Source organism: Mustela nivalis (genome assembly GCF_964662115.1).
Source record: "Mustela nivalis genome assembly, chromosome: 13".
NCBI classification, from domain to species: domain Eukaryota; kingdom Metazoa; phylum Chordata; class Mammalia; order Carnivora; family Mustelidae; genus Mustela; species Mustela nivalis.
Window position 1 is genome coordinate 425,036 of NC_139032.1, and position 19,511 is coordinate 444,546.

General features: G+C 40.7%; 1 protein-coding gene across 5 annotated transcripts in view; it reads right to left on the reverse strand.

Moving 5' to 3' along the window:
- LOC309847267 (contactin-associated protein-like 3) overlaps positions 1–19,511 on the reverse strand; it is a 160,569-nt gene that overhangs the window by 10,281 nt on the left and 130,777 nt on the right. For all 5 annotated transcript variants that reach the window (XM_082697203.1, XM_082697202.1, XM_082697201.1 and 2 more), the window contains 6 exons: positions 12,858–13,028; positions 11,729–11,947; positions 9,579–9,818; positions 8,784–9,014; positions 7,447–7,580; positions 6,559–6,646 (listed from right to left, as the gene is read on the reverse strand). In XM_082697203.1, coding sequence (XP_082553329.1) covers positions 6,559–6,646; positions 7,447–7,580; positions 8,784–9,014; positions 9,579–9,818; positions 11,729–11,947; positions 12,858–13,028 — 1,083 coding nt within the window. The remainder of the gene's footprint in view (positions 1–6,558; positions 6,647–7,446; positions 7,581–8,783; positions 9,015–9,578; positions 9,819–11,728; positions 11,948–12,857; positions 13,029–19,511) is intronic.

The following is a 19,511-nucleotide window of genomic DNA, read 5'->3' on the forward strand; positions in this document are numbered from 1 at the left end:
CTCTGCTTTCAGCTCAGGTCATGATCTCAGGGTCCTGGGATCGAGCCCCGCATCGGGCTCTCTGCTCAGCTGGGAGCCTGCTCCCCCCCCCCCCCATCTGCTTCTCTGCCTACTTGTGATCTCTGTCTGTCAAAATAAATAAATAAAATCTTAAAAAAAAAGAGAGATTAAAAATAGAATTTCCCTATGACCCTGCAATTGCACTACTGGGTATTTGCCCCAAAGATACAGATGGAGTGAAAAGAAGGGCCATCTATACCCCAATGTTCATAGCAGCAATGGCCAGGGTTGCCAAACTGTGGAAAGAACCAAGATGCCCTTCTATAGATGAATGGATAAGGAAAATGTGGTCCATATACACTGTGGAGTATGATGCCTCCATCAGAAAGGATGAATACCCAACTTTTATAGCAACATGGACAGGACTGGAGGAGATTATGCTGAGTGAAATAAGTCAAGCAGAGAGAGTCAATTATCCTATGATTTCACTTATTGTGGAACATAAGAAATAACATGGAGGACATGGGGAGATGGAGATGAGAAGGGAATTAGGGAAATTGGAAGGGGAGAGGAACCATGAGACACTATGGACTCTAAAAAACAATCTGAGGGGTTTGAATGGCTGGGGGTGGGAGTTTGGTTGTGCCTGGTGGTGGGTATTATGGAGGGTACATATTGCATGGAGCACTGGCTGTGGTGCATAATAATGAATTCTGGTACACTGAAAAGAAATAAAAAATAAATAAAATGTTACTAGTCAAAAAAAAATTTCTTATGAGATGCACGACTTGTGAATGTTTATTTTCATTTTAATTGCCTTTTTACTTTTTTAGTAGTGTCTTTTGAATTACTAAGGTTCTAATTTTGAGGAAGTCTGACTTATCTGTTTTCCTATTTCTGCTTGCACTTTTAAGAAACGATGATCTAACCCAAGGCTTTTGAGAAACCTTCTCTAAGAAACCCATGCCTAACCCAAGGTAACAAAAATGTACAACCATCATTTGGTCTAAGAGTTTTATAAATGTAGCTCCTACATGGAGGAGTATCATTCATTTTGAGTTAATTTTTCTAAATGGTGTGAGGTAGGGTCAACGTCGCTTTTTTACCCTGTTGGCTCTGTCCCATTTGTTCAAGACACTAGTCTTCAGCTCCACTGGATGGGCATGGCAACTATGTCTAATGTCAACTGACGATAAATAGTTTGACTTCTTGACTCTCAGTCTACTCTGTTGGTCAATATGTTTGTCCTTATACGAACAGCACACAGTTTTGACACCATGGCTTTGTACCAAGTCTTAAAATCCAGGCAAGAACTCCAGCTTCACTCTTCTTTTCAAGATGGTTTCTGCCAATTGGAGTCCCTCACATTTCCATATGCATTTGGGATCGACTTGGACTTGGATCGGAATTGTATTGAACCTGTAGATCAATTTGGGGAGCACCACCATCTTAGCAACGTTAACACTTCCAGTCCACGAACATGATGTCTTTCCATTTGTGTAAATCTTCCATAAATCCTTCCAGCAGTGCTTCATAGTTTCCAGCGTATGTGTCTCACACCTCTTCTGTTCAAGTTATTCCAAGGTATTTTATTCTTTCTGATGCTACTTTAAGTGGGATTTACATTTCTGTCTTCATTTCATTTTTGTATTATTCATTGCTAGTATAAAAATACAATAAATTTCTATATGTTGATCTTATATACTTGCTCAAACTGTGTACTAGCTCCATTAGCTTTTTTCATGGATTCCTTACAAGATCACATTCTCTACAATTAAAGATAGTTTTACTTCTTCATTTTTATTCTGGATACTTTTTACTCTTTTTTTTTTTTCTTGCCTTTTAGTCCTCACTCAAACCTATACTACAATCTTGAAGGAAGACATTGAGAGTAGACATCCTTATCTTATTCCTGATCTTAGGGAAAGATTTCCATTATTTTCCATTAAGTGTGATGTCAGACATGGAGTTTTAGTAGCTGTCTTTTTTCACACAAGGAGGTTTCTTTCTATTCCTACTTTGTTTTTTGGTTTTATTTTTTTATGAAAGCACAGTGGATATTTTTCAAATGCTTTTTCTGTGTCTATTGAGGTAACCATGTGGCTTTTGTCCTTTATTCTATTAATATGCTGTATTATGTTGATTGTTTTTATCTGTTGACCCAACCTTAAATTCCTAGAATAATTCTTATCTGGTCATGTATAACAATTTGCTTATGTTACTGAATTAGATTTTCCTGGATTAGATTTGTTAGTATTTTGTTGAGGATCTTTGCATTTGTATTCATATTGCTAAAATTATATAAAATCTTTGTGTCTTCCACCCTATGACTTTCCTCCCAAATGAGATAAATTGTTAGGCAGAGCACAAGAAAGACAAAACATATGTCACAGAAGTCAATGGTGTTTTTAATATCCAAACTGCAGTCTGTCCATGAAGGCATCAGTAAGTAACCTCCACATTATTTATAACCCAATTCTCATATATGGAGTTCCATTTCAACACAAGATCCTTCAGTGGGTTTCTTATCCCCACTAAGGGTTATCTGCATGACTGTACTGACTTGAACTACATTCAACGTATTGTACTCTTTCCCAGGAGGAAAGAGAAAGGCACATCTTTATTCGGCACCCTTCAAAGCAGATTTTCAGGGGCACCTGGGTGGCTCAGTGGGTTAAGCCGCTGCCTTCGGCTCAGGTCATGATCTCAGGGTCCTGGGATGGAGTCCCGCATCAGGCTCTCTGCTCAGCAGGGAGCCTGCTTCCCTCTCTCTCTCTCTGCCTGCCTCTCTGCCTACTTGTGATCTCTCTCTGTCAAATAAATAAATAAAAATAAATAAATAAATAAATAAATAAAAATCTAAAAAAAAAAAGCAGATTTTCATTTTGGTATTTTAGGGATCGTTGGTGTTGTTGCTCTTTAATGCACAAAAGACAAAATCCACAGACTACCATTTACACAAAAGTCTTTAGAGAGATAAAGCTTTAGAGAAACAACCCACCTTACTGGGTTGTTTTAAAGCTCTCATACTTCAGGGTTACAGGCCACATCCGGGTTAAGACTAGACAGAAAATTAGAAATGTAATGATCTGCACTTAAACTAGGATTTTACTAAAATTATATTATAGTAACCAGGAGCACTTGACCTGAGCAGTTGTCATTAATAAGACCACTGAAGAGCGGAAAGAGCAAGAGCAGCCTGTTAATCTAGAAGATGACCCTGAACCACTCCTCCCAGCGTGTATTAGGGTAAATAATAATGATGATAAAGGAGATCCATCAAGAACACTCTTTTATTCTTCATGTTCCCTATTGTACTGATAGCGCTTTTAGGGCAGGTACAGTATGTCTTGTTTCTAGGATTCAAAATGCCCAGGGAAGTACAAGTGCACATCAGGGACCCCCAGAGCTTTTTTTACTGAATGGACAGGTTGTTGAGTCAAAGGAGCTCACCAAAACAAGTGGAGGACAGCCTGCCAGAGCTCAGGACAACTGTATTTGGAAAATAAACGGCTCTTCACTATCCAGTCTGTTGGTCTATTTTACTGCAAGTTTATGAAAGGAAGCTCAGCTTCTATTTCCCAAATCTGAACACAAAATAGTCATCTTCTCATAGTTACTAACTGCTAAGTAGAAGTTATCCTGAAATAAAGTTACCCAAAACATGAAAAGTGTTATTAGCCTTTGATCAAGATGCATACCTGTAGGTACAGATGAAATGAATATTTATAATTTTATTAGACTCAGTTGCTTCAGGCAATAAACTTCATTGCTGAAATTCAACTTCAATCTCTACAGCCTGAGAGAGATGCTTTTTGACTAGACCATTCTTGAATAGAAACATTAACATCTTCGATTCCATGCTACTGCTCTCTACATATGAACTTCCAGGAAAATAAAAATGTGTATGATAAAATGTATTATTCTCCTTTTTTATTAAAATGATTCCCTTTATATAAGGCAGTTTAGTTATTAAATCAGTTTCCATAATCCATGACATATCCTTTTACAGATAATACATTCAAAGCTAAATTGTCTTTAAAAATGGTTGTCAATTTCACACTTTCTGCTGGCAACTTCCTACCTTGTGCCACAGTCACCTCTGATCCTGCCTCATCTCTCCTGTCAGAGCTGGAGTCACTGAGGGCAAGTGGTTAGTTGTGTGTGGGGTGTTCCTTTTGTTCCTTGACCCTATCTGTCCTCATGGCTGGGAAGAGTGCCCACAGATGCCTGCTCCAGCAACAAAGGAGGGATGACTCTGCTGGGGGCAGGCAAGGCCATCCCTGCACTCACAGACCTCACCTGCACGTAAGTAAGCTGAGCTCTGAGGCTTGCACATCCCTAAGATGATCTACTCCTCACTCTGTTCAAGCCATGAATGGTAACTGTCAGGCCAGAGAGTGGAGCTCAGCAGCACATAAAAAGGGAGCAAATTCTTTTCCATTTGGGTATTAAAAATTCTTTTCCACTTGGATTGTATAAAAAATTATAGTCTTCAGCTGACAGCCGAGGATGGGGTTCCATCGCACTGTTCTGCGAAACTCAACGTGGGCTCTGACTTTAGGAACTTCATAACCTCCTCCCACTAACTGTATACTGCTATTCTCCTGGGTCAAAGCCAGAGGAGAACCTTATATATGTCACTGTTCTTGTTTTGGTTGGTTTTGTTTGGTTTGGGTTTTGGTTTTTAAATTTATTTGACAGAGAGAGACAGTGGGAGACAGAACACAACCAGGGGTGTAGGAGAGGGAGAAGCAGGCTTCCCACTGAGCAGGGGGTCTGATGTGGGGCTCCATCCCAGGACCATGACCTGAACCGAAGGCAGATGCTTAACGACTGAGCCACCCAGGCAAACCTCCCACCACCCCCTTTTTTGCCACTGTTCTAAATAGAATAATAATAATAAAAATAAAAACTTACTGGGTGTTGTATCTAACTGATGAATCACTAAATTCTACACCTGAAATTAGTATTACACTGTATGTCAGCCAACTAGAATTTAAATAAAAACTTTAAAAAATAATAAAAAATTTACTCATATCACAAAAACATGGATGTCCAGAAACACCTAGAAAACACACCTGAAGTCACACATTAGAGACTAAGCTATTCCCCTCCCTGTCCCATGGGCTGTATGAACAGCAGACTTCTCCCAGTGCTCAAGGAGAACAACTGTGCTCGTCCACATCTCTGCGGCAGCTGCTGGAGGCCCACTCTGCATGTGTAGAGGGGGCAGGAATGGCGAGACACACCAAAGCCTTTCTGCCAACACATCATGGGGCTCGATTCTTTATCCACCTTAAGGCACAGTTAGAAAGCAGGACCACCACTTCAGTATGAATTTCGTATCCGTTATATGATGCCAAGACTGTTTTCACAGCAAAGAACTGGGGAACCTGCTTCACTGGCTTAACCTGCACCTGTAACTCCCAGGACCAACTCGGAGCTTCCCGTACCCTCTACCATCTAAACTATGAGCATCTGCATTTACCATTTACAAGGGCACACTGCAATTTTCCCCATTTCCTCTGAAAAATAAGAACTCATAATTTTATTGCCCATCATCTTTTAGAAAAATGTCACCTTTTTAACAGTTACTATGCTTCTCACCCTATTTTGAACATGTGCTCGTGGGCTGTCTTTAAATCTCCAGCATCTGTAGGATGTTTTATGTGTCGGGGATGGAATAAATGATCCAAGAATCAAGGTACAAATGGCTGGAAAGGTAGTAAAGAGTCCAAGAATTATCTCGGACCGAACACAGCCAGATGAGTGTCACGTACCAGAGCAGGAATTCTACTCAAGACCACAAGAGGATTTCTCCCAAATAACTTTAAATATCGACAGCACATATAGTCTACAATATAAACAATCAAAAGGAAAAAATACCTTTCAAACTTTATTTGTATTTCAATTAATTCTTGGTGACCAGGGGGAAAACAAAGGTATAAACAATTTGGTGCTTAAGCAGCCTGGCATGCTTTTGCTCTGCTACTTTTATGAAGAATAACTCACAGCCCTAAAGGGTGTGGGGGATCTTCAGATCCTGACCTTCCAGGGGTAGCTGGGAGCACTGAACACATCTAAGAGCAGGGCCCAGCCTACTGCCCAACATGTACTCACTTGCTTCAAAGAAAATGTAAGTCCTTTCTCCTTGTAAATGTAAATCTATATTTACCACTGGGTGATTTCTGCATTTGACTCCTGATTAATATACAATCTGTGAACGTGACACCTGCTTTGATTTCGCCTTTCCTCAATTGTTATAAAAATACCAAGTTTCATTCAGCTTGATTGCCAAGTGAGAGGGCACGTGAGGAGACCCTTGACACTTCTCAGGGGTCACTGTGGCTCACCTAGCAGACAGCCCTCACTGGTGATTACAAGCACACTGGGACAAAAGGGCCACCTCTACCTTGACTGTCACTTGCTAGAAAACCGTGAATATGACAAGGAGCTTCTTTCAGCCTCATGAACCCTTCTCCTGTTTGCAACTTGACACTTCTGATCCATGTCGGGGTTTGGAGGAGTGGGGACGATGTTCTTTCTGACACTTACCTAAAATTGTCCCCAACATAAGGGATTTGACAGCATTGAATTCTGCCCCTGATGACAGGACGACTTGTCTCCTTGCACTCTGGTCAACCTATTAAATATTCCACAAGAAGCAAACATCAAAATGGCGAGTAATTTTGGTGATGAGAGAATGGGGGTCTGAGGGAGACCAAGGAAAACAGTAAGAGCGAGCCGTACATTCAGCTGTCACAAAGGTGAATTGGTTTCATAGCAATTGTTTTAATACCTTGGATTTCATACGACCCCATTGCCTATTCTTTTCCCTTTATTTGTCTTCATGGTTTAGGGATCTGTAATTGGTATGATCCACAAAGAAATGCAATAAGCCATTTCAAACCTTAAAGCTTTTACTTATTTCAAACAGAAATTAGTAACACAAGCCAAAAAAGTATTACTGGCACAGATTCAATATATAAAGGTTATTCTTCAAAACCTAGTGACAATGAATAATTGAACCACTGAAGCTTTTAAAAAATGTATTCCCACTTTAAGCAAAATCTTGCTTTTCCCCTCGTGTTAACATTTCTGCTGCTTTTGCTCTTTTGTAGTCAGATGGATATAGGCTCTCATTCTCATCAGAATGTCTCCAGTAATCACTGGGAGAAACTGGGCAACATTCCCCTATGGAGGAGGACAGCTTGGCATTTTCACGGTCAAATATTAACAAGAACCATGTCAGCCTCTTGCTAAACAAACAAATGACTTTGCTGAAGCAAACACTTTGACTATGTTTTCTGTCCCCAGGACTTTCTGGGAAGACTGCTGAACGTGTATCTCTTTTACTAGGATTTATTCTCAAATCCTTGCTGGAGGTCATACAGTGAATGCCACAAGTTTGGTTACTCTTGCTGCTGTGAATCTACCCCTTACCTCCACAGAGACCACCACCTCTTCTCTGTGAATCATCACCTGGTGAAGCCGCCCATCAGCGAAGTTTTTAAAACCAAAGTTAAAAACGTCAGGTTCTTGGTGCCTGTCCAGCTTATACCTGATCTGCAAACTTCCTAAACAAGCCAAAAAAATGACATTTTTAACTAAAATGGAATTTTATAAAAACCATCAATACAGGTTATAAAGCACACTTTGTTTTTGTTTATTTCCTATAATTTGAATTTATTGAGCATTTGCTTAAGGACACCGAGAGTCTCTATTCCTGGAAGAGTGATCATTTATGTGCTCTTCCAGGGCTGAATTCAGAATCCGATTGCACTATTTGAAAAGTCAAGCCCAAATGGTCTTTTCCCAAGTTCTTCCATTTTCCTTAACAAAAGGAAAAAATTCTAAGTTAAGCATATGGGAACTCGGAGCTAGGCTCAAAGTTAATTATTCATGTGGTATTCATAGCATTTAATGGTAAAACCTCAAGCAATATTGCATTAACATTCAGTCTCTATAAGCATCACTTCTTTTAATGTGACTTATTTTAATGCATTTTAATGTATTGCTGGCATTTGCATAATGAATTTTTTTTGCACAACTAGAATTTTTTCCCTAATGTTTCTGCCATAACCAAGAAACAGAAGAAAGACCAATGATTTGCTACAACATCTAAATCTCCTGATGTCCTTCACAGGGATGCCCACTGCCCCATGACCTCATACTGCCTGGAGCAGATCTTCCAGAAAGTAGGTCTCTGCCCTTTCGCTCTGTGAAGCAAGGTTACAGCTTGGGCTACTGCTCCATCTGCAACAGTCTTGGAAAGACTCGGTGGCCATGACTTGGGTACCTCTCATCCCACTTCTCTTCGTATGTAGATACTGCCATGAATGGCTTCCCAGGCACCGCTGAGTAAAGAACAACCCTGTTCATGTGATGCATTTCAGATAGTTTAATATATTTCTTTACTTTGCTAAGAAGGAGGAGGAAATATTTTCCATGTACAAAGTGAGCTATCTTGTTTCAAAGTGAATTGCAGAACTAATTTATTCACATACAGAAGGAAAGACTTCCCAGAATAGCAAGAAGCCTAGCGGCACATCAAATACCTAAAATGATCAAACTTGCATGGGGAAAATGTATCTTAAATGTAATCATGGAAATGTGAACTTTAGTGATAAACACTTGAGGGTTATCATGAACAAGTGTAACAAGCATGGCAAGCCATGCAATTGTGTTTCCTTTTCGTAGTTAAACACCTAAAGGGTCCCCCTCATTGTGGTCCTTATTTTCTAATTCAGCCTCCTCGTTCTTACAGACTCGACACTCACCATTGGGGGCGAGGATCACAGACAGGTACTCCTCGTAGAAGGAGCTCACGTAGAGGAGTAAGCTGGGCGTCCCTGTGGTCCGGAAGCTCAGTGTGGCCACTTCTCCAGCCAGTGTCAGACCCTCATGAAGTAAAGCTGCAAAGGAGCTTGAGTTCTTGCTGGAAGTGTAGTTAGAATGTTCCTGAAAGTCGTAGATAACGGACGAACCAGTTCCAAAATACGCAGAAATTTCTGGAATGACACTCATTTTTGTTATGTTAGCACAAAGTCAAGGCGAGGCTCTTTTCTACATGTATTTACACACTATCTCTAACCCCTAGTCTTTCAAGAGAGAACGTAAGAATGTCACGCTTTGTTGTTGTTGTTTTTTTAATTCAGAAATATTTCTGATTAAACAGGTAATCAAGTATGGATAAAAAGAGAACTTATCCCTGTATATATTCGCATGACATCAAACCAAGTAACAGTATTTTATTATGGCCCACAAAATGTTTCATCTCAGAGTTACACAGCATTAAATGACGAGTGTAAACATACACTTAGAGTTATTGTCTGTCTCAGTGTTGCGTGAATGATTCTGAATCCAACAGAAGTCATCACCAGCTTCTCAAGAACAGAATCATAAATGGGCAAATTTGGGAGAGAAACAACTCTCGTTTAGCTGATCAGAGTACTGCCTTATCCTTTCATAGAGAAAAGGTAAAATGTCAGAAACACGAGGCAAACAGCCAAATGGGGTGCCTCCCTCTCCCCATCCTGCTCCAGAACTTGTCTCCTGCTCAGGGAGACACTCACCGCTCTCGCAGAATGGCCCGTCATATGCAGAGAAGGCACAGTCGCAGAGGATGCCCCTGGGTCTCTCCCTACATCTCCCTCCATTGCGGCACAGGTGTCCATAGCTACTGCAGTGTCCTGGGCAGCCTGGGTCCACGCCTGGTGTCATTGTGGCCCTTTCTTCCAGGTCCAGGGCCAACCCGTTCAACCGCAGTGACCGAATGCACCCCAGGAAGCCTCTCTGTCTGGTGGCCGTCCCGCCTACAAAGAAAACTACAGCCGTGCCCTGGGGGTCTCAGTGGCATTTCCACCCCAGGTCCAACTGCGGGCTGACTGATCACGTCAGAAAAGGGACCCACCAGAAGCTTTACAAACACATGCAATTTTGAAAACCTAGGCTGTGATCTCATACTAAGAATCATCAAACGACATCGAGTAAACCACAGATGGAAATATTTTTGAAGTTGAGCTTCGTAAATATTTATTCTAAAAAGTACTTCTTCAAGTTCTATTTAGAAAGATTTGTACATTTTTAAGTCGGTTCCTTCATTAAAAAAAAAATAAGACCATCTCTCCTTTTTAAAGTTTAAGTGTATAAACTGTGATGGGCACAATAAAATTAGATAGTTGAAAATCTTTGCAATACAATATATATTACAAATTTGTAACATGCAAATACATATACATTGTATAGGGTTAATATGTAATATACATTATAATTTGTATATGCATTGATCATATATATTTTGTTACATATTTATTATATACTTGTTATATATAATAGAATACATATATATAATAACAAATTATATATGTAATACCATCCTTTCTTAGAAATGCTTCCATTAACAATGCCATTAAAAAGGAATTGAGGAGCAGGCAAAGAAAGAAATTAGGGGTAACATTAAAACCCAGGCTCAGGGCACCTGGGTGGCTCAGTGGGTTAAGCCTCTGCCTTCAGCTCAGGTCATGATCCCAGAATCCAGTGACTGAGCCCCGCGTCAGGCTCTCTGCTCAGCAGGGGGCCTGCTTTCTGTCCCCCTCTGTCTGCCTCTCTGCCTACTTGTGATTTCTCTCTCTCTCTGTGTCAAATAAATAAATAAAATATTAAAATAATAATAATAATACCCAGGCTCAAGCCTGCCTCACTCCAGCCTGCTGGCTCTGAGGTCAGGAGGGTAACAGTCACAGAACACTGAGTAGCTCTCTCTGTCATGCCTACACGAGCCTAATCTCCAGTCTGGGGGCCTTGGAGTTTTCTGTGTCATGGGTTGTACACACACACACACACACACACACACACACCTCCCTGCATAGCACAGCCCCCAGAAGCTGTAGGTGTCCTCTGGCAAAGCCGACTGCAGGCTAATCTGTGATTTAGATTAGTTCCTAATTGGACAAGCTCCTTATTTACTTGAAAACACATGAGAAATGACGAAGGAAGTGCTACCTCGTTGATTTGCTTGCTTTCCAAATTAAAGTAGAATTGTATGAAAAGTAACGTAGCAAAACTTACCTCCCTCTTTGAGAAAAAGAAAAAAAGTCTTAAAAAAAGTAAGCGCGTACATGAAAAGGAAGACTTCTACTACCCAGAGCTTTCATCCCTTAAGCACCAGCAGCAAGAATGGAACCAGACTGGTTCTGAACCTGGTGTCTGCAAGGAGGCTGACACAGCCACGTGAGTCCTCCTGCAGTCTGTGTTAGAGGGGACACAGGAGAACTCGGGCACAGTCACATGTCGGATTCCCTGACTGCACTGGGAAGTGAAGCCGGGAGTTCTGGATGAAATTTGCTAACCGTTTTATAAATAGCATTGATAAGAAGTCACTAAAGCAAACACAGGTCATCAATACTGTTGAGGTCCAGCCTGGGAATCCACCCACTGGGGACTGGGTTTCTCTTCTATTTCAGTTTCTAGACTACGTCACTCACTCTCTCTGGACCCCCATTATCTCATCCATGACCTGGGAAATCTATGGAAACCATGATCCTGAACACCCCCCTATGGAAACTGTATTAACAATCATCTGTGGAAAGAGAGCCCGACTCTTGCTGGAGCTCTCGGTCCACGGTGCCAACAGGAGCCGCGTGCACCTGCTGCCATCATGGCTGGATGGCTCGACTCTTCTGTGTCCACCAGCGCAGCCCAGCCAGAGGGCAGCCACACTCACCCACAAAGAGCTGGCTGTTGAGCTGCAGGCGGGCATGGCCATCTGCGGGTGCAGCTTGAGTCTTGCTGGGGAGCTGGTCCACTTGAAGGGTCGCCTCCTTCACATTCCTCTCGGCCTTCACATGGTGCCACCGGTTGTCGTTAAAGGGAGTGGGAGACCGCACGGTGACCTCACATTGTCCGTTCCCCACATCGAAGGAAAAGGTCACTTCTGTAGGAGCTGCAAACACAGAGAGGAGAGTAGCTCGGTTCATTCCGCAAGGAGGAGATTCGGTCTCAAGAGACAGGAGGTCAGCGGCACGACACGTTTGTTATGAAAGCGGACAGTGACACTGCTGCCGACCAGTGTCACTCTGAACTGGTGAGGAGGGCAACAGAAATGTGTGTCCTGGGGGAAGAAAAACAAAGCCGTTTTACCCGATTCCTCATCAGAGAATGCTCATCTTGCTAAACCTTAAGGAGTAGAGACCTTTCCCCACCTGAGGGAAACTGGCCTGTGACCTGCCTTCTTATATATCAGTGGATTTATTTCAAGGTGGGTGGAATTCTCATGTACTTTATTTAAAAAGCCCTCCGTGAAATTTTGAAATAAGGAACTGAGCCTTGCATACATGCATGAACGATGTGGCGAGTCGATTACATGAAATGATTCTGCAATTTAGGGAGTAGTTATCGGATGAGTTTGGTTTAATAGATCCTACTGCACACACAGTTAGGGCAGCACAGAACTGGGCAGACTGCTGTGTGTTTTGTGAATCACTGTTTTCCTCTCTATTAAAAATAAGGATTTAAAATAATGGAGCTTTAGGCGCTCCTGGGTGGTATGGTTGGTTAAGCGTCTGACTATTGGTGTGAGCTCAGGTTGTGATCTCAGAGTCACGAGATCAAGCCCTGCACTGGGCTCCACGCTCAGTGTAGAGTCTGCTTAAGACTCTGTCTGCCTCTTCCCCGCTCCCAACCCTGCTCTCTCTCAAATAAATAAATCGTTTTTAAAAAGTTACTAGAATTTTAGTATGTACTAAAGGAATACAAGTTATGAAGAAAGCATAGTAGTACTTTGGGAATTAGGTTCCCAGAAGGGTTACTGCTATATTCTGAGGCCTGGTGGCTTTGCCCAGGGAGTGACGCACCGTGCAGCTCTAGTCTGATGAAGTCTGTGATCCCCAGGTTCTCTATAAACACCCCAGAAGGTGCTGTCGTCTTAAAAAAGAAAGACAGGTCAGCACTGAGCTCTCCACGGAATGTAGGGAAGTGAAGGTATGAGGTCTCAGTGTTGAAGGAAGCGGAATTCCAAAATGAATCTGTTTCCAAAAAAAAAAAAAAAAAAGATAGTGACAATAGCAAGGATACAGAATAACAACCATATTTTGTATTTCTAGCAATTTTTTTTACCATTATTACCTCTTTTTTTTTTACCATTTTTATCATTATTAAATGCACTCATTATCTATGCAAGCCTTCACTTGGGGGTTCTTCCAAACATACAGCCACAATGTGAATATTCAGATACTGACTCTTTCAAGGATTAAGATGGGCAAGACTGCAACTGAATGGACAGATAATCACTGGAAATACCCTGCATTTTTTAGAAGACAATATCATTTATAGATTACCATTAAGTCAAATTGACTTTGGGGAGATGTACAGTTAGATGAACCTTAATACACGCATAGGGTTGTATAACCTCCACCAAAATCAGGATAAAGGACAGCTCCATCTCCCCTCCTCCCTCGGGCTGTTCTTACAGTCACACCCTCCTCTGCCCCTGAGCCCTGGTCTTTGTGATCTACAGTTGTGCCTTTTCCAAGTGTCATATAAACAGAGTCACACTGTAGGTAACTTTCTGAGACTGGCTTCTCTCAGTGGAAAGCCTTTGAGATGCATTCATTTTGCTACGACTTGTTGCTGCTCTATCATCCTTCATCATGTGGATCGGGCCACCATTTCTTTGTCACTGGAGAACGTCAGTGTGGCTTCCAGCTTCGGTCATTCACAAACAGAGCTGCTCTAAACATGTCTGCCAATCACATGTGTTTTCTTTCTTGCTTCCCAACCTAGATGACCTTCCTTCCTTCCTTGGTTGCTGCACTGGCTAGGATGTCCAGTGCGACTGAAGTCACAGAACAGAAGCGGTGAGATTGAATATCCTTATCTCATGCCTACTCCAACAGGGAAAGGATTCAGTTTTTCACCAGTAACCATGCTGCCAGCTGTTCTGTATATAGATAATCTTTATTAGGATCAAGAAGTTCCCTGTTATTCATAGTTTGCTAAGAATTTTATTGTGAGTGGTATCTGATATGAATATATGATGTTAGTTCATGATATAATCATAGTAATTCAAATGATCGTGTTCATATCAATTGATGCAAAAAAAGCACCTGGTGTGATTGTTCTTCTTTAAACTGTTAATATGGTAGATGACATTGATTGATTTCCAAATATGGTCAACCCTTGAACAACAAGGGGGTTGGGGCACTGACCTTTGCACAGTTGGACATTCACATGTAACTCTGGACCCTCCAAAAACTTAACTACTAATAGCCTAATGGACAGGTTGACTGGACACCTTACCAAGAAGCATCAACATTTGATTAACACACACTTTGCATGTTATAGTATTATATACTGTATTCTTACAATACAGTGAGCTGGAGAAAACAAAATATTATTAAGTAAATCACAAGGAAGAGAAAACACATTTACAGGATGGTACTGTATTTTTTGAAAAAAAAAAAAAAAAAAAAAAAAAAGATCTGCACATAAGTGGACCTGCCTAGTTCAGACCCATGTTGTTCCAGGGTCAGCTGCACTCAGTCAGCCTTGTGTCCTGGGGTAAACTCCAGTTGACAATGATGTATTATTCTTTAAATGTTCCTGGATTTTTTGCTAATGTAGTTGAGGATTTTTGTATATGTGTCTGTGATGATGCTGTCCATAGTTATCTCTGACTTAATTTTTTTTTTTTTTTTTTTGCATTTTCTTTGTCTACTTTGGGTATCGGGGCAATGTTGGGCCCTCATAAAATGTTGGAAAGAATTTCCTCTGCTATTTGCTGAAAGAGATTGTGTAAACATGGTGTTATTTCTTCTTTGGTGGAATTCACCAATGAAGTCATCTCTGACTGGATTCAATTCTATCAATACTTCTAGGTCTCTATTAGTTGTTCAATTTATCTTGAGTGAGTTTTAGTAGTTAGTGGTTCTCAAGGAATTATTCTGTTTCACCTCCATTGGAGAACTGACATGTGTAGAGTTTTTTGTGTTATGCCATTATTATCCTATTGATGTCTATAGGGTCTGTAGTGATACTCCAACTTTCACTCCTCATATTGGTAATATTTCTCTTCTCTCTAACAGTTTTGCTAGAGAGTTATCTATTTTATTGTTCTTTTATAAATATTTTGTTTTTATAGATCTCTGTCTTTAATTGATTTCTCTTCTTATCTTTACTATTTCCTTCCTTCTGCTATTTTGAATTATTTTTTCTTCTTTTTCTAATTTCTTATGGTAAAAGCTTACATCAGAGTTGAGACCTTTTTCTTTCATAATACAAGCATTTAATACTATTACTGTCTCTCCAAGCACTGACATAACTGCCTCCCACCATTTTTGATATGTTGTATTTTCTTTTTTATTCAGATCAATATATTTTATAATGTCTGTTGAGACCTCCTTGACTCATTTAATATTTAGCAGTTTGGTGTTTAACTTCTAGGTGTTTGAAGACTTTCTCACTCTGTTGTTTCTAGTTTAGTTCATTTATGTCAGGGCATGTATTTTTGTGTGATTTATTTGATATGTGCTCAAGTTTGTTTTGTGACACAGAATACGATGTATCCATGTGCACTTTAGAATAATGTGTATTTTACTGTTGGTAGGGTGTTCCATAAATGTCAATTAAATTCTGTTGCTTTGTGGTGACATTAGGTTTTATGTACACTTTGCTTGTCCCCCCCCCCCCCATTAGTTCCAAAGATTAATGAGAGAGGAGTATTGGAATCTCTAATTATAATCATGATTTTGCCTACTTCCCTTTTGCATCCTGTCAGTTGTTGCTTTATGTATTTTGAAGCTTATTAAGATTCTTATGTCTTCTTAATTGCTTTTTGTATCTATTAATTTTCTATGCTTTCAAGCAAAAATTCTAATACAGAATCTCCAGCTTTCTTTCAGTTAGTGTTTGTGTAGGTAATCTTTCCTTACCCCACTTTTTAAACTTATGATATCATTATATTTGAAGTGAGTTTCTTGTACAAAGTACATAATGGAGTCATTACCATCTGTCCTTTAACTGGTTTATTTAGACCATTCATATTAAATATAAATGTTGACAAGTTTAATTTAGTTTTATCATTTTATTATTTTTTCCTGTTATTTTTTCCTTATGATTTTTTGTTCTTCTCTATCTCCTTTGGGTTTAAACATTTTTTTAGTATTCTATTTTTGTTTGTCTGTAGCAGTTCCTTGGTTGGTTAATTTAGGAGTGACAATATATGCACTTACCTTTTCAGAGCCTGCTCAGAATCTACATTTTAACCACTTGGACTCATATGTCAAAACCTGGCCAACAACTCTGTCAGTTTACTGTGTGCCCTTTATTTAATGCTGCCAAATGTATGCCATCTGTACAAATTAAGAGCTCCTTGAAATAATGTTGTATTTTTTGCTTTCAACCACAGGTATATATTTAAAGTAACTCAACAGGAAAATAAACTATTATATGTACCCTGATATTTACCATTTCTCATGCTGATTTTATACCCCTGAGGTCCCAAATTTCCTTCTGGTATCATTTCCCTTCTGAGTCTTCCTTTAGAAAATCTTTTAAAGTATCTCCTGGTAAGGAGTGCTTTTAGCTTTCCTTCATCTGAGAATTTCTTTATCTTCATCCCTGAAGGAATTTTTTGCTGAATATGGAATTCCAGACTGACAATTCTTTACTTTTAGCCCTTGAGAAATGTTTTGCCACTTCCTTCCTGGCTTCCATATTTCTAATGAGAAAGTCACGGCCATTTGAGTAGGAGTTCACCTACAGATGATGCATTACTCTTCTCTCTGGTTGATTTTAAAACATTCTCCATTGCCTTTGTTTTCAGCAGTTTGATAATGGTGTGTCTGGAGGTGAATTTGAGTTTATCCTGTTTCAAGTTCATTCAACTTTTCAAGTCTGCTTTTTGCCAAACTTGGACAATTTTCAGCCTTTTTTTTTTTCCATTTTTTTTTTTTTTTTTTTTTTCAGCACCACACTATTCTGGTCTGCTTCTGGATGTTCAATTACATGAATGTTAGATCTTTTGTTGTTGACTCAGAGTTCCCTGAGGCCCTGTTCATTTTTAGATTTTTTTCTTTCTTTTGATCATATGAGTCATTCCCATCATTAAGGCCACTGACTGTCTCATCTCAGATCCACTATTTGGTCCACCCACGACATCTTTTTTTTTTTTTTTTAATTTTCAGCATAACAGTATTCCTTGTTCTTTACACCACACTCAGTGCTCCATGCAATCCCTGCCCTCTCTAATACCCACCACCTGGTTCCCCCAACCTCCCACCCCTTGCCCTTCAAGACCCTCAGATCGTTTTTCATAATCCATAATCTCTCATGGTTCACCTCCCCTTCCAATTTTCCCCAACTCCCTTCTCCTCTCTAACACCCCTTGTCCTCCATGCTATTTGTTATGCTCCACAAGTAAGTGAGACCATATGATAATTGACTCTCTCTGCTTGACTTATTTCACTCAGCATAATCTCTTCCAGTCCCATCCATGTTGCTACAAAAGTTGGGTATTCATCCTTTCTGATGGAGACATAATACTCTATAGTGTATTTGGACCACATCTTCCTTATCCATTTGTCTGTTGAAGGGCATCTTGGTTCTTTCCACAGTTTGGTGACCATGGCCATTGCTGCTATAAACATTGGGGTACAGATGGCCCTTCTTTTCACTACATCTGTATCTTTGGGGTAAATACCCAGTAGTGCAATGGCAGGGTCATAGGGAAGCTCTATTTTTAATTTCTTGAGGAATCTCCACACCGTTCTCCAAAGTGGCTGCACCAACTCACATTCCCACCAACACCCAGGACAAGTTTTATTTCAGTTTCATATTTTTCAGTTCTAGAGTTTTCATTTAGCTCTTTGGATATCCTATTTCTTTGGTGAAATGTTCCTTTTTTCTATTTGCTACAAAAGTGTTTATGATCACTTGTTAGAGTTCTTATGTAATAGTTGCTTTAAACTCTATCAATTTGTTCTAACCACTGTGTCACAATTGCATTAGTATCTGTTGACTACATTTTCCTAAGCCAGCTTAGATTTTTCAGATTCTTTGTGCTAAGTAATTTTGGATGACTTCCTAGCTATTTTAAATATTATATTAATAAATTCTGGGCTTTGTTTAAATATTGTGGAGCATGCTGATTACATTTGTACATGAATATTATGTACACATACATATATACACATATATACATATATACAAATCTTATTTTTTGTTTTTAATTTATTTAGGTTTTTTTGCAGGCACTTGGCCTAGTTAGGATCTGGCCACACCTTGCAACCTGCCTTCTGTGGGCTGTCTCTAATGGCAGTCCAGTTTCCAAAGCCTTTGCAGCACGACTCAGCTCTGCCTCACTTGTGCACGACCCAGCACCAGCCTGGGTCTTGGGAGGTTAACTCTCCATTCAGTTCTCAACTTCTTGGGTCTACGGTTAGGACCAAATCCATGCATGTGTGGTTCCAAGGTGAGCCTCGGACTTCATGAACAACATATAGCATGCTTTCCTGAATGGCTGCCTCCCGCTGCTCTCCCAGGTACTTTCTGGTCCCCTGGTCTCCCTTGTCAGTCATGGAACTGGAAAACAGGCTCTACTGAGACTGCTCTGTAATACTCTCCTATGCAACTATACCTGGTCCGTTGCCAAGCAATGGGTGAGTGGAGGAAGAAAACAAATATAAGAGGAGTCTTCCCATCATCTCTGAGCCACAGCTGCCCTATGCAGGGCAAAAGTCCCCTTCTGAAGTCCTGGCTCTTGTGCATTCCCTGTGCAGCTTTTGCTGCTATCATCATGGGTCTGCCTGGATAGAAAAAGAGGGAAATGGGATTCCTGCATTCCCTGAGAGTTAGGAACTTTCTGTTCTGGCCTCTAGCCAGGGTTCGACGGCTTCTCTTGGAACGTCTCTGTCTTTGACCCAGTGCCTATGTCTGGGTTGACCGAAAGATACCAGAGGGAAAAGTAAATGATGCCTCCTGGTTTCTCCTCCTTGCCTCTCCTAGCTCCCAGAGCCCTGAGATAACTGTTCTAGGAGTTCTGCCCAGGTTTCATAGGGGCGCTCATTGGAGAGATGGGGTGGGTGTGCTTAGTTTGTCCTGTCTGGACACAGAGTGTGGTCTGCAGTCTAAGGTCATGAGTGGGAAGAACAATTCTTTGTACTGTCATCCGTCAAGGCATGTTCATATGTTCTTTACACTGTGACGATCCACCTCTCAATATTTTTGTCATCTGCTGTAAGAAACTTCCTTTTTCTCAATGGCAAGGCTCAGAAATGCCAGGATATCCCCACATGGCAACATCTCCTATGCAGCCCCAGGAAGGGCCGGCCACCACAGCCTTGGTAGATGTTGGATTTTGGCCTCTGCTCTGAAATGAGTGCCACTGGAGCGTCTGGGCCAGAGGACTGACGTGCCCTGACTTTTCCCTCTGGCCATTCTGTGGCGTCTCCGCTAAGTGGGCAGAAGCAGCTGCAAGCAGGTGAGTCAAGCCACTGGGAGGGGGCGTTGGA